General features: G+C 44.6%; 1 protein-coding gene across 1 annotated transcript in view; it reads left to right on the forward strand.

Annotated features, from left to right (window-relative positions):
- The window catches only part of LOC123749975 (putative neural-cadherin 2), a 248,062-nt gene that overhangs the window by 123,197 nt on the left and 109,933 nt on the right, over positions 1-14,932 (forward strand). Inside the window, exons 7-8 of the mRNA XM_069339741.1 lie at positions 8,763-8,918; positions 9,935-10,111. Of these exons, the coding sequence (XP_069195842.1) occupies positions 8,763-8,918; positions 9,935-10,111 (333 nt within the window). The remainder of the gene's footprint in view (positions 1-8,762; positions 8,919-9,934; positions 10,112-14,932) is intronic.

The following is a 14,932-nucleotide window of genomic DNA, read 5'->3' on the forward strand; positions in this document are numbered from 1 at the left end:
GCAAAAGCAGACGGAACTTGAGAAAGCCCTCTGCCAGATTAAGACGACTCAGGAACACATCCTCCAAATCCTGCAACGGCAGAGTCCATCAAGTGGAGGTCCTGCAAGCCAGAGCCTGGTGCAAGATGATGCAACACATACTGCCGAGGTACGTCAGCAGACACAACCAGGACACCAGCACATCAGTGCACACAGTAACACCAGTGCACACAGTGACACCAGTGCACACAGTAACACCAGTGCACACAGTGACACCAGTGCACACAGTGACACCAGTGCACACAGTGACACCAGTGCACACAGTAACACCAGTGTACACAGTAACACCAGTGCACACAGTAACACCAGTGCACACAGTGACACCAGTGCACACAGTGACAACAGTGCACACAGTGACACCAGTGCACACAGTAACACCAGTGCACACAGTGACAACAGTGCACACAGTAACACCAGTGCACACAGTAACACCAGTGCACAGAGTAACACCAGTGCACACAGTAACACCAGTGCACACAGTGACACCAGTGCACACAGTGACACCAGTGCACACAGTGACACCAGTGCACACAGTGACACCAGTGACACCAGTGCACACAGTGACAACAGTGCACACAGTGACACCAGTGCACACAGTAACACCAGTGCACAGAGTAACACCAGTGCACACAGTAACACCAGTGCACACAGTGACACCAGTGCACACAGTGACACCAGTGCACACAGTGACACCAGTGCACACAGTGACACCAGTGCACACAGTGACACCAGTGCACACAGTGACACCAGTGCACACAGTAACACCAGTGCACACAGTAACACCAGTGCACACAGTAACACCAGTGCACACAGTGACACCAGTGCACACAGTAACACCAGTGCACACAGTGACACCAGTGCACACAGTGACACCAGTGCACACAGTAACACCAGTGCACACAGTGACACCAGTGCACACAGTAACACCAGTGCACACAGTAACACCAGTGCACACAGTGACACCAGTGCACACAGTAACACCAGTGCACACAGTAACACCAGTGCACACAGTGACACCAGTGCACACAGTATCACCAGTGCACACAGTGACACCAGTGCACACAGTGACACCAGTGCACACAGTAACACCAGTGCACACAGTGACACCAGTACACACAGTAACACCAGTGCACACAGTAACACCAGTGCACACAGTAACACCAGTGCACACAGTGACACAAGTGCACACAGTGACACCAGTGCACACAGTGACACCAGTGCACACAGTGACACCAGTACACACAGTAACACCAGTACACACAGTAACACCAGTGCACACAGTAACACCAGTGCACACAGTAACACCAGTGCACACAGTAACACCAGTGCACACAGTAACACCAGTGCACACAGTAACACCAGTGCACACAGTAACACCAGTGCACACAGTAACACCAGTGCACACAGTGACACCAGTGCACACAGTAACACCAGTGCACACAGTGACACCAGTGCACACAGTGACACCAGTGCACACAGTAACACCAGTGCACACAGTGACACCAGTACACACAGTAACGCCAGTGCACACAGTGACACCAGTGCACACAGTGACACCAGTACACACAGTAACACCAGTGCACACAGTAACGCCAGTACACACAGTAACACCAGTACACACAGTAACACCAGTGCACACAGTGACACCAGTGCACACAGTGACACCAGTGCACACAGTGACACCAGTGCACACAGTGACACCAGTGCACACAGTGACACCAGTACACACAGTAACACCAGTGCACACAGTAACGCCAGTACACACAGTAACACCAGTGCACACAGTAACACCAGTGCACACAATGACACCAGTGCACACAGTAACACCAGTGCACACAGTGACACCAGTGCACACAGTGACACCAGTGCACACAGTAACACCAGTGCACACAGTGACACCAGTACACACAGTAACGCCAGTGCACACAGTGACACCAGTGCACACAGTGACACCAGTACACACAGTAACACCAGTGCACACAGTAACGCCAGTGCACACAGTAACGCCAGTACACACAGTAACACCACACACCATGGAATACACGATGACACATGTGAACATAATAATTACACACGTGCAGCTGATGACAAACAACCTAAAAATGGATAATCACAATGAACAACATCTCACTATACTGCAATGGAACTGTAATGGAGTTCGCAATAGAATTAATGAAGACCCTACCCTACTGGTTGGTGACCTTAATGCCAGACACCCACACTTTGGTGCCAACTGCCATCAGCCCAATGTCAATGGACGGAAACTGTCACTCTTTGTCAGGGGAAGTGAAAACCTTAGAGTCCTGGGTGATGAACAGCCAACTCACCTCAGAGGAGGAAGATTAGACTATGCTCTCCTGCTGAATGCCCAGGACACGGATGCCAGTACACACATTGTGCACAGTTTATGTAGTGACCACTGGGCACTGATTACCACCGTCGACATGAGCAAGAGAAGGAAAGAGACGAATAAAAGAAAAAGGTTATCACTCGGACCAGATATGAGGCCGCACTTCATAAACAGGATGAGTCACTGGTTCACGGAATACCAAATCCCAGAGGAAGAAAATAAAATGGTATGAGAATGATTACATAAAGATGCTTAGCGCAAATGTGCGAGACATGAGTAGAGAGTACCGGAGACATCCCACTGAAAGTAACCAAGAGTTGTTTAAAACTGTGAGTCAAGTAGCCAGGGAAGAGAAGATTAAAGAGCGGGAAAGACAATGGCTTGAGTTCACTAGCTCTATTGGACGGGAAACATCTGCAAGACAAGTGTGGGCAAAAATTCATATAGCTACGGGTGGCAGAGCCCGGCCTGCGGCTCACAAAGACCCCCAGGGTAAGGCTGAGGAACTAATTCACAAGTGGAGTGATGCAGCATCCTCCTCCTCCCTCCCTGCAGAAATCAGCAGGGAACAGCTCCTGCGACATGATGACAGAAGAATTAGGATAACAAGAGCACTGTCTAGTGATGACGAATATGGGGAACCAATCACAGCCCAAGAAGTAAGGGGCGCTATGAAAAAGGGTAAAAGTACAGCACCTGGTGAAGATGGCGTCACCTACGACATGCTCAATGCACTGTGTGAAGTATCTGGGAATCCACTACTCTACTTGTTTAACAAATCATTCCTAAGTGGAGTGTTGCCCACACAATGGAAACACGCAATAATTACTCCCATACCGAAGCCTAATGACCCTGGTAATTACAGACCTATCAGTCTCGTGTCATGCACTTGCAAGATGCTTGAAAGGATCATCCTAAACCGACTGTTACATAAAATAGGCAGGTTAGGGAAGGGGGTCAATGGATTTGTTAAAGGACGGAGCACAGCAAATTGTATAGTTAATTACTTGGCTAATGACACGGCTAGGTACTCTGTATTTGTTGACATCAAAGGAGACTTCGACAAAGTGCAGGGGATTGCGATCCTGGACGAGCTTGCATGCATGGGTGTCATGGGGAGACTCATGAAATGGGTTGAAGACTACCTCACAGGAAGGAAAGCCAAAGTTTGCTTCAGTGGAGCAGTCTCCAGAACAATGAATATGGAACTCGGGACCCCCAAGACGGAGTCTTAAGCCCTGCACTATTCAATGTACTTATGAACGCCATTACAAATATTGATTTTCCGGAAGGAACACAACAAGTGGGATATGCAGATAATGTCCTAATACAAGCTCCCACCTTGGGAAAAATTGAACAGTCCATTGAACTCCTTGGAAGGAAATGTATTGAGCTCGGTTTCACTCTCTCCACAAACAAGACGAAGGCATACTCCCATCACAAGCGGAGAGCAAATGAAGAACTGCAAATTAATGGTGTAACAATTGAATGGGTTGACCACTATCGGTACCTTGGCATCATTGTCTGCTCTAACAAGGGAAAGAAAGAGGAGCTCAATCAACTCATAGGAACATGCAAAAGTCGACTCAGGGCACTGAAAGCTATGACCTGGAATGGACATGGAGCCTCTATTGCCGTGCTTAAAATGATGTACACAGCCTATGTGCGCTCCGTCATAGACTATCCCGCACCAGTTCTGTGCACCTACTCCCAAAGCGATATGAAAAGGCTTGAAAGCATTCAAAATGAAGCCATGACAATCGTTCTTGGAGTTCCAAGAACTGCCAAAACGTCTAATCTACGAGAGGAGTTGTCCCTTCCCAGTGTTAAAAGCAGAATTCAGGAGCTGAATGCTAAGCTTGCAATTAGGATAGCCAGAGACCCCATTACAATGATATTGCTAAGAAAAAACTGAGCTCTGTGCTACTTTCAGGGGGAAACAGGAGAAGCAAAAAGTGGCATCACAGAGCAGTCTGCTACCTTGAAGAGCTTCACCTGCCTGAGCAAGCCCGTGAGCTCCTGCCTGTAGAGAGGTTACCTCCCTGGAAGGATGACTCATGCAAGATCATCATCAATGAATTGGCAATGAAAAAATCAAACATGATACCACAAGAAATGAGGCACAAGTATCTCGAGGAAATTTATTAAGAAGCCGGAGATGAACTAGATCAAATCTACACTGACGGGTCATCTAATCCTGTCAAAGGCAGGGCTGGTGCAGCATACACGGTAATCAAGGATAATACTTTCCAACGCAGAAATTAAGAAAAAACACGTATTGAGAACTATGCCACTTCAACGCAAGGAGAGCTAACTGCCATTGTTATGGCGTTAAGGTTTCTTGAACGGAACACTAATGGTGCAGTGATTTGCACCGATTCAAAAGCAGCACTGCAAAGCCTAAGTAAAAATCAGGCAGAAAATCTTGCAATAGTCGCTGAAATTAAGAGAGCTGTGAGAGTACTTACCAATCAGGGAAGAGTCATCAAGTTTCTGTGGATCCCCTCCCATGTTGGAATATGTGGGCATGAACGAGCAGATGTGCTGGCTGCTGAAGGCGCTGAAGGAGACCATATTGAATACTTCATACCCAAGACTCAACTACAAATTACAGGTATTATCAGGCAACATCACCGTGACAAGCTAACTGAGGAAAGGAGGATAGAAGCACAAACCAGTGAATCTGTACGATGGTACAACATGGTTGCAGCTGGCAATCCCAATCATTATGGCCGAAGAGGAGGACGACGAGGGAGAGAATCAGTAATAGCGAGAATCAGTCTTGGATACAAATATCCATGGAGATTTGGAATGGAAACAACAGTTGATCAGCGAAGTTGCAGAATCTGTGGTGAGAGTGATGGACACCGCCTTGACCACTATCTACGTGAATGTGAACACCTGAGAGACATTAGGAATATGTGTAGAATAATAAACCCCACATTGTTTGAGTTAGGAAAACACTATTTGTCAAATATTGATACTGTTCTTAAAAGATTTCCCCATTTTGCACCCGCAAGATAACGTAAGCTTTTAAGGGTTGATAAATGTTAATCTTCTTGCTTGAGGAGCTGTTCACTTGAGACAGTTAAGCAAGTCCCAGCTGTGTCTGGGTACAAGTGACAGGATGAACAACCCAGCGAGTTTTCTTCCTATTGGGGAGTGTTGTACATTCTGCTATGGCGGTATGTCCACTCACAAGATGAGTGGCGCTGCCCAATAAACTCGCCCTTCGGGGCAAAATTAAATTAAATTATTAAACCATGGATTCTTTTGCTTCTCGGATTTTTCCTTTTGGACCGGGATAAACCTGTTTACTGCCTCTTGAAACTTTTGGGTGACATAATCTATCATGTCTTGTACAGACTTTTCTCTGAGGTCTGTGTCCCATAGTATATCCCTTAGGAAACTTCTCATCTCCTCATAATTCCCCTTTCGGGACGCCAGCTTTTTGTTTCCTAGTTCTACTTTTGGGGAGATAAATCCTAGCTCTACCAAGTACTCAAAGATCAATACACTGTGATCACTCATTCCCAAGGGGGCTTCCAACTTAACTTCCCTTATATCCCACTCATTTAGGGTAAATATCAGATAAAGCATGGCTGGTTCATCTTCCCCTGTGTACTCACCTAGTTGTACTCACCTAGTTGTGTTTGCGAGAATTGAGCTCTGGCTCTTTGGTCCCGCCTCACAACCGTCAATCAACAGGCGTACAGATTCCTGAGCCAATTGGGCTCTATCATATCAACACTTGAAACTGTGCATGGAGTCAGCCTCCACTACATCACTTCCTAACGCATTCCATTTGTCAACCACTCTGACACTAAAAAAGTTCTTTCTAATATCTCTGTGGCTCATTTGGGCATTCAGTTTCCACCTGTGTCCCCTTGTGCGTGTGTGCCCCTTGTGTTAAATATCCTGTTTTTATCTACCCTATCAATTCCCTTCAGAATCTTGAATGTGGTGATCATGTCCCCCCTAACTCTTCTGTCTTCCAGCGAAGTGAGGTTTAATTCCCGTAGTCTCTCCTCGTAGCTCATACCTCTCAGCTCAGGTACTAGTCTAGTAGCAAACCTTTGAACCTTTTTCAGTTTAGTCTTATCCTTGACTAGATATGGACTCCATGCTGGGGCTGCATACTCCTGGATTGGCCTGACATATGTGGTATACAAAGTTTTGAATGATTCTTTACACAAGTTTCTGAATGCCGTTCGTATGTTGGCCAGCCTGGCATATGCCGCTAATGTTATCCTCTTGATATGTGCTGCAGGAGACAGGTCTGGCGTGATATAAACCCCCAAGTCTTTTTCTTTCTCTGACTCCTGAAGAATGTGTGTGTGTGTGTGTGTGTGTGTGTGTGTGTGTGTGTGTGTGTGTGTGTGTGTGTGTGTGTGTATTCACCTAGTTGTGCTTGCGGGGGTTGAGCTCTGCTCTTTCGGCCCTCCTCTCAACTGTTTCTACTACTATTTTTTTCTTTCTTCTCACACCACACACACTCACCCTAGGAAGCAGCCCGTGACAGCTGACTAACTCCCAGGCACCTATTTACTGCTAGGTAACAGGGGGCATTCAGGGTGAAAGAAACTCTGCCCATTTGTTTCCGCCTGGTGCGGGAATCGAAACCGAGCCACAGAATTACGAGTCCTGCACGCTATCCACTAGGCTACCAGGCTGTGTGTGCTTGTGTGTGTGTATGTGTGTGTGTGTGTGTGTGTGTGTGTTTACTAGTTGTGTTTTTGCTCGGGATGAGCTATGCTCTTTCGGCCCGCCTCTCAACTGTCAATCAACTGTTTACTAACTACTATTTTTTTTTCCCACACCACACACACACACACACCCCAGGAAGCAGCCCGTGACAGCTGACTAACTCCCAGGTACCTATTTACTGCTAGGTAACAGGGGCACTTAGGCTGAAAGAAACTTTGCCCATTTGTTTCTGCCTCGTGCGGGAATCGAACCCGCGCCACAGAATTACGAGTCCTGCGCGCTATCCACCAGGCTACGAGGCCCCTTCACAGGCTACGAGGCCCCTACGAGGCCCCTTCACTGTGTGTGTGTGTGTGTGTGTGTGTGTGTTTCCACTTCTAGACATCTATATGTGCTCTATGTTGTTCTCTGGAATTCTTATTGTATCTGGTTCCCTGAAGATTTCATTTTATACAAACACACTTTGGAACTTTCCGTTTAATGTTTCACATATTTCCTTTTCATTTTCCGTGAATCTATTTCCCAATTTCAAGCTCTGAATATTATCCTTTACCTGCAATTTGTTGTTTATGAATCTATAGAATAGACCTAGTTCTGTTTTACATTTGTCTGAAATCCCTTTTTCAAAATTTCTTTCTGCCTCTCTCCTCACTGCCGTGTAGTTGTTTCTCGCATCTTTGTATCGCTGGTATGTTTGGGGGTTTGGCCTCATCCTGTATTGATTCCATTTTTGTGTCTTTTGGTCTCTGGCCTTCTCGCAATTTCTGTTGAACCAATCCTGTTTCCTAGTTCTGCATCTCTGTTTTGGTATGAATTTGTTGTGCCTTTATCACAAAACCTTATATTTCACAAAACTTGACATACATCTCATTCACTTCCTTACCTAGCTACCAGTCTGTCCAATTATACTCACTAAAAAATTTTCTATGGTTGCCATAATGTCCTCTCCTAAAGTCAGGTTTTTCAATTGCATCAACCTTCTTATTTTCTTCCAGATTATAACGCATTGCATACTTTATTCCCAAAAAGACATGGTCACTTTTACTCAAGGGAGAAAGGTACTGAATGTAAAATATTTCTTCCTCCTTCCTGGTAAATACCAAATCTAGCATGGAGGGAACGTCCCCTTCCCTCATCCTCGTAGCTTGTTTAACATGTTGATACAAGAATGTTTCCAGGATGAGATCTACAAATTTACAGGTCCAAAAATCTTCTGTTTTAGTTTCATATGCTTCCCAGTCTATGGATTTCAAGTTGAAGTCGCCTACTATCAACAGTCGTGAACTATCATTATCCGCTCTCGCTATGATCTCTCTCATTATTGTTATAAGACCTTCTCGTTTACTATCTAGCTCTTCCTTTGACCATGTGTGTCCTCACCTAGTTGTACTCACCTAGTTGTGTTTGCGGGGGTTGAGCTCTGGCTCTTTGGTCCTGCCTCTCAACCGTCAATCAACAGGTGTACAGATTCCTGAGCCTATTGGGCTCTATCATATCTACACTTGAAACTGTAGATATGATAGTGTGTGTGTGTGTGTGTGTGTGTGTGTGTGTGTGTGTGTGTGTGTGTGTGTGTGTGTGTGTGTGTGTGTGTGTGTGTGTGTGCCTTCATAAACATAACTATCACTATGGCATTATCAGAATATTCGCTGCTTGCCTCCTGCAGGTGGTGCCAGGAAGTGGGCGAGGCTGGCAGCTGTTCCGGGTGGAGGGTCGCCGCCGAGGGAGCCCAGGCGGCGACCTGCGCTCCGTCGCGCCCCTCGACTACGAGAACCCCAGCCACAGACGAGGCTTCCGCTTCAGAGTCCAAGTGACAGACATGGTACGTCTACCTCCCCCCCCCCCTGAGTGTATCTCAGCGTTGGTGAGGCATATTATTGACTCGGGCCGCAGATAAATCGTGCTGAAATAACATGTTTGTATTCAAGTGTGCCATATATATCTCTCTTTCTTATTATCCTCGAACGAGAACCCGGGCTGGAAGGGTGTCTTTCATCAAACAGGCTGTTACCTCTATCCTCGTGCCTTGTGCCCGCATACTGCGTTATTTACATCGCTAAATAGCACATACGTAATGATGTTTTTTGAAAGCTCGCAGACACGATTAACGATCAAAGAAATCTTGTTAAAAAACGGAAAAATTTATTTCTCATTCAATTTTGTCTTATGATAGAGGGACTTATTAGATTACTGGGAGGAAATTTATTTATATAATTATTTATTAAATTTTTTATTGATGATCATTTGTACTGTACTAAATATCAGCTTGTACATATTGTAGTGTATATCAGCTTGTACATACTGTACTGTATATCAGCTTGTACGTACTGTACTGTATGTCAGCTTGTACATACTGTACTGTATATCAGCTTGTACATGCTGTACTGTATATCAGCTTGTACATACTGTACTGTATATCAGCTTGTACATACTGTACTGTATATCAGCTTGTACATACTGTACTGTATGTCAGCTTGTACATACTGTACTGTATATCAGCTTGTACGTACTGTACTGTATATAAATTTGTACGTACTGTACTGTATACTGTATTGTATAACAGCTTGTTCAATGACCGTTCTGCTTTCTCAGTCAATTCAAGTCTTCTGTGCCTGTATGTTGCATGTGACAAGTGATGGCAGTCTCGGCTCTCTGTAAACATTACCTGCCTCCACCACACACACACAAAAAAACACCTGCTCATGTATCCGTCTCCATCACACACTTGTCATAAGAATATATATCACTGGAACTCTGCATATCTCCGCCCTTGCAACTGAGAACGCCTAAAACTAGTCAGCAAAGAAGAGTCTTCCCTTCTCACATGTTTTACATCAGGGGAACGACGGCTGGGAAGATAAGTATCACGTTGACAGTACCTGGGTGAACCTGCGACTGGTGGACGACAACGACAACACCCCCACCTTCAGCAGCGACCAGGCCCACCTCACCCTGCCGGAGGACACGCCCCCGGGCACCCTCCTCGCCACCTTCGTCGCCCGGGACAGAGATGGGGTGAGTGATCCCCAGAAACCAGATGTTTCTGCTGTTGATCATAGCTTCCCCCGTTTTCCGTTTGAATAGATCTGTTACCCAGATTCATTCATTTTCCTTTACTTTCGTCATATTATTATTATATATTACTATTATTATTATTATTATTATTATTATTATTATTATTATTATTATTATTATTATTATTATTATTATTATTATTATTATTATTATTTATTACTAGCTGTACCCGGCCATGTGCGTTACTGAGGCTCAGCAATGAGCATGAGCCTCAGCAACCTTCCCTTGTCCCCCGTCCTTCTCACTATTCCCCTTTCCCCTGTCCCCTCGTCCCCCCAACCATTCCCTCCCCCCTTACTCTCGTCCTCTCATCCATCCTCCACTCCACCGTCTCCTCATCCTCCCCACCATTCTCCACTCCCCGTTCCCTCGTCCTCCTTACCATCCCTCACTCCCCGGTCGCCTAATCCTCCCCACCATTACCCCCGTCCTCTCGTCCTTCCCACCATCCCCCACTCCCCTGTCCCCTCGTCCTTCCCACCATCCCCCACTCCCCTGTCCCCTCGTCCTTCCCACCATCCCCCCCCCTCCCGTACATTCGTCCTCCCCACCATTACCCCCTTCCCCTTCCCCTCGTCCCCACCATCGCCCCCCCCTCCTGTCCTTGTCCTCCCACAATTCGCCACTCCCTCGTATGATGCATTCCCAAGTGATTTGCTGTTCCCATCAGAAAAATGGAAACATTAAATGATTTGATGTTCCTATCACTGAAAAATAAGGAGAACAGTTAAAAAACGAAATGAAAAACAATGAAAAAAATAGACTATATTCACAAAATGAACAGTATGATAAACAACACAACTCAATTCCAACGCAATGTCACACAAAAAAATGTTTTTACCTGTCACATGCGTGACATCTATATAGTATGTCTATAAAAACACGCTCGTATGCGAATGAAACTTTGTGTCAAAATTTAGAAGCAATCGATGAAGAACTTTCGGAGATCAGTGATTTTGAACAAACGAACATTTACATTTCTATTTATAAGACTAGCAGGACCCGGCCACGCGTTGCTGTGGCTCAGCAATGCGTGGCTGGGTTCCCCCCCCCCCCCCTTCACCCGTCTCCTCGGCCTCCCAACCATTCCCCACTCCACCATCCCGTCATCCTCCCCACCATTCCCCACTCCACCATCCCCTCTTCCTCCCCACCATTCCCCACTCCACCATCCCCTCTTCCTTCCCACCATGCCCCACTCCACCATCCCCTCTTCCTTCCCACCATGCCCCACTCCCCCATCCCCTCGTCCCCACCATCCCAGAACATCCCAAATTTCCCCATCCCCTCGTCCTTCCCCCACCATTACCCCCTCCCTTGTCCCCTTCCTAAATGGTCAGATGTTCCAATCAGTAAATTGGGAACATCAAGTGACCTGACGTTCCCATCACTGAAATATAAGAAAAACAGTTAAAAAATTAAATGAAAATATAAAAAAATATAAAATAAACTATACTCACCAAATGAATGGTATGGTAAACAACACAGCTCAATTCCAATGCAATTCACACAAAATAATTAATTAAATCAAAATGAAAATAAATAAAAATCTATGAAAAGTCAACTTATCAACACAATTAGAAACAGTGAAATGGAATTGTAACATATTTAGTATAGCATGTGTGTTGAAAAACAGTTAAAAAACCGAAATGAAAAAAAAACAAAAATAAACTATACTCACAAAATGAACAGTATGGTAAACAACACAGCTCAATTCCAACACAAGGTCAGACAAAATAATTAAATTAAAATGAAAATAAATCGAAATCTATGAAAATAAATTTATGAATGCAACCGGAAACATTGAAATAGAATTGTAACATATTTTGTATAGCATGTGTTGCTATTATGCGCAACAGATGGTAATGAGAGTTCTGCCTTCTCAGTCGATTCTAGTCGTCTTTGTCTGTCTGTATCGTGCATGTGACGAATGATGGCAGTCTCGGCTCTCTGCAAACAATACTTGCCTCCACCACACACACGCAAACACACACACACACACACACACACACACACACACACACACACACACACACACACACACACACACACACACACACACACACACACACACACACACACACACAAGGATGAACTATTCAACACTGGTGGGACGCGAACAAGGGGACACAGGTGGAAGCTGAGTACCCAAATGAGCCACAGAGACGTTAGAAAGAACTTTTTCAGTGTCAGAGTAGTTAGTAAATGGAATGCACTAGGAAGTGATGTGGTGGAGGCTGACTCCATACACAGTTTCAAATGTAGATATGATAGAGCCCAGTAGGCTCAGGAATCTGTACATCAGTTGATTGACGGTTGAGAGGCGGGACCATAGAGCCAGAGCTCAACCCCCGCAAGCACAATTAGGTGAGTACAATTAGGTGAGTACACACACACACACAGGCATGGAGCCCGTACCTTGTCAAGCACAAGACGAAGCTGGAAAAAGTCCAAAGGTATGCTACTAGACTAGTCCCAGAACTAAGAGGCATGAGTTATGAGGAAAGGCTGCGGGAAACGCACCTTACGACACTGGAAGACAGAAGAGTAAGGGGGGACATGATCACAACCTACAAAATCCTCAGGGGAATCGACCGGGTAAACAAGGATAAACGATTCAACACTGGCGGGACGCGAACAAGGGGACACAGGTGGAAACTTAGTACCCACATGAGCCACAGGGACGTAAGAAGGAACTTTTTCAGTGTCAGAGTAGTTAACGGATGGAATGCATTAGGCAGTGATGTGGTGGAGGCTGACTCCATACACAGTTTTAAACGTAGATATGATAGAGCCCAGTAGGCTCAGGAACCTGTACACCAGTTGATTGACAGTTGAGAGGCGGGACCAAAGAACCAAAGCTCAACCCCCGCAAGCACAAATAGGTGAGTACACACACACACACACACAAACACACACACACACACATGCATTATGTTTTTCAAAAAAACATGATTTTACCTGTTACAGGTGTGGCATGTATATAGCAGGTATATAAAAACACACACGTAAATACGTGCGGGTTTTTATATACCTGTTGAATGAAACGTTGTGTCAAAATTTCAAAGAAATCAGTGATGAACTTTCGGAGATTACAGCGCGAGTGGATCTTACGTCCAACAGATGACTCTTTTTTTTTAAAGCATGTTTTTTCCTGTCACAGGTGAGGCATGTATATAGTAGGAATATAAAAACCCATTGCCATTTCAATGCAACGTTGTGTCAAAATTTCAAAGCAATCGGTAAAGAGGTTTCAAAGATTTCCCTAACATGAAAAAAACATGAAAAAACGCAGTTTTTTTTTTTTAACATGTTTTTCCATGCCACAGACGGGGGAAACATCTATATAACATGTATATAAAAACCCGCTCGGATGCGAATGGAAACTTGTGAGAAAATTTCAAAGATAGTGGTGAAGAACTTTTGGAGATTAGCGATTTTGAGCAAACGAGCATTTTACATTTATATTTATAGACTAGCTGTACCCGACCACGCATTTCTGTGGTTCCCACAGCAACCTTCCCCTGTCTCCCGGTCCTCCCCACTATTCCCTCCCTCCCATTCCCCGACCCCTCGTCCTCCCAACCATTCCTCTCTCCCTCGACCCATTTTCCTCCCCATCAATCCCCACTCCAGCATCCTCTCGTTCTCCTAACCAATCCCTACTCCACCGTCCCTTCGTCCTCCCCATTATCTCCCACTCCCTCATCCCATTGTTCTCCCCACCATCCCTAACTCCACTGTCCCCTCGTCCTTCCCACCATTCCCCACTCCCTCGTCTGATGATCAAATGATCTGATGTCCCATCAGAAAATTGAGAACATCAAATGATCTGGTGCTAGATTCACGAAGAAGTTACACAAGCTCTTACGAACCTGTACATCTTGTCTCAATCTTTGGCGGCTTTGTTTACAATTATTAAACAGTTAATGAGCTCCGAGTCCCCATGAGGCTGTTTATAACATTAACACCTGTTGATTGGCAAATTTTCATGCTTCTAAACTGTTTAATAAATGTAACCAAAGCCATCAAAGATTGAGGAACGATGTACACGTAACTGCTTCGTGAATCTGGCCCCAGATGTTTTCATCACTGAATTATAAGAAAAATAGCTAAAAAAACGAAATGAAAAATAATGTAAAAATATAAAATAAACTATACACACGAAATGAACGGTATGGTAATCAACACAGCTCAATTCCAACGCAATGTCACACAAAATAGTTATATCAAAATTAAAATAAATCAAAATTTATGAAAATTCAATTTGTCAATAAAATTGGAAACATTGAAATGGAATCATAACTTATTTAGTATATCATGTGTTAGTCTTATGTGCAACAGATGGCGCTGTTTTTCAAAAACTCATGTTTTTACCTGTCACAGGTGAGGCATGAATATAGTAGGTATATAAAAAGACGCGCCTATTCGAATGCAACATTTGTCAAAATTTCAAAGCAATCGGTAAAGAGTTTTTGAAGATTTCCCCTCACATAGAAACACAGTTTCTATGTGAGGGAAACTCACACAAACATAAAAAACTAAGTTTAAAAAAAAACAATTTTTTTTTACCGTCATAGACGTGACATCTATGTAGTATGTAGATAAAAAACCTGATCGGATGCGCATGGAACGTCTTTTGAAAATTTCAAAGCCATCGGTGAAGAACTATCGGAGATTAGCGATTATGAACAAACGAACATTTCCATTTTTATTTATATAGATTATTGATTATTAAACTATTCACCTGCAACCGCCTTT

The sequence above is a fragment of the Procambarus clarkii genome, chromosome 42 (genome assembly GCF_040958095.1).
Source record: "Procambarus clarkii isolate CNS0578487 chromosome 42, FALCON_Pclarkii_2.0, whole genome shotgun sequence".
Taxonomy (NCBI): domain Eukaryota; kingdom Metazoa; phylum Arthropoda; class Malacostraca; order Decapoda; family Cambaridae; genus Procambarus; species Procambarus clarkii.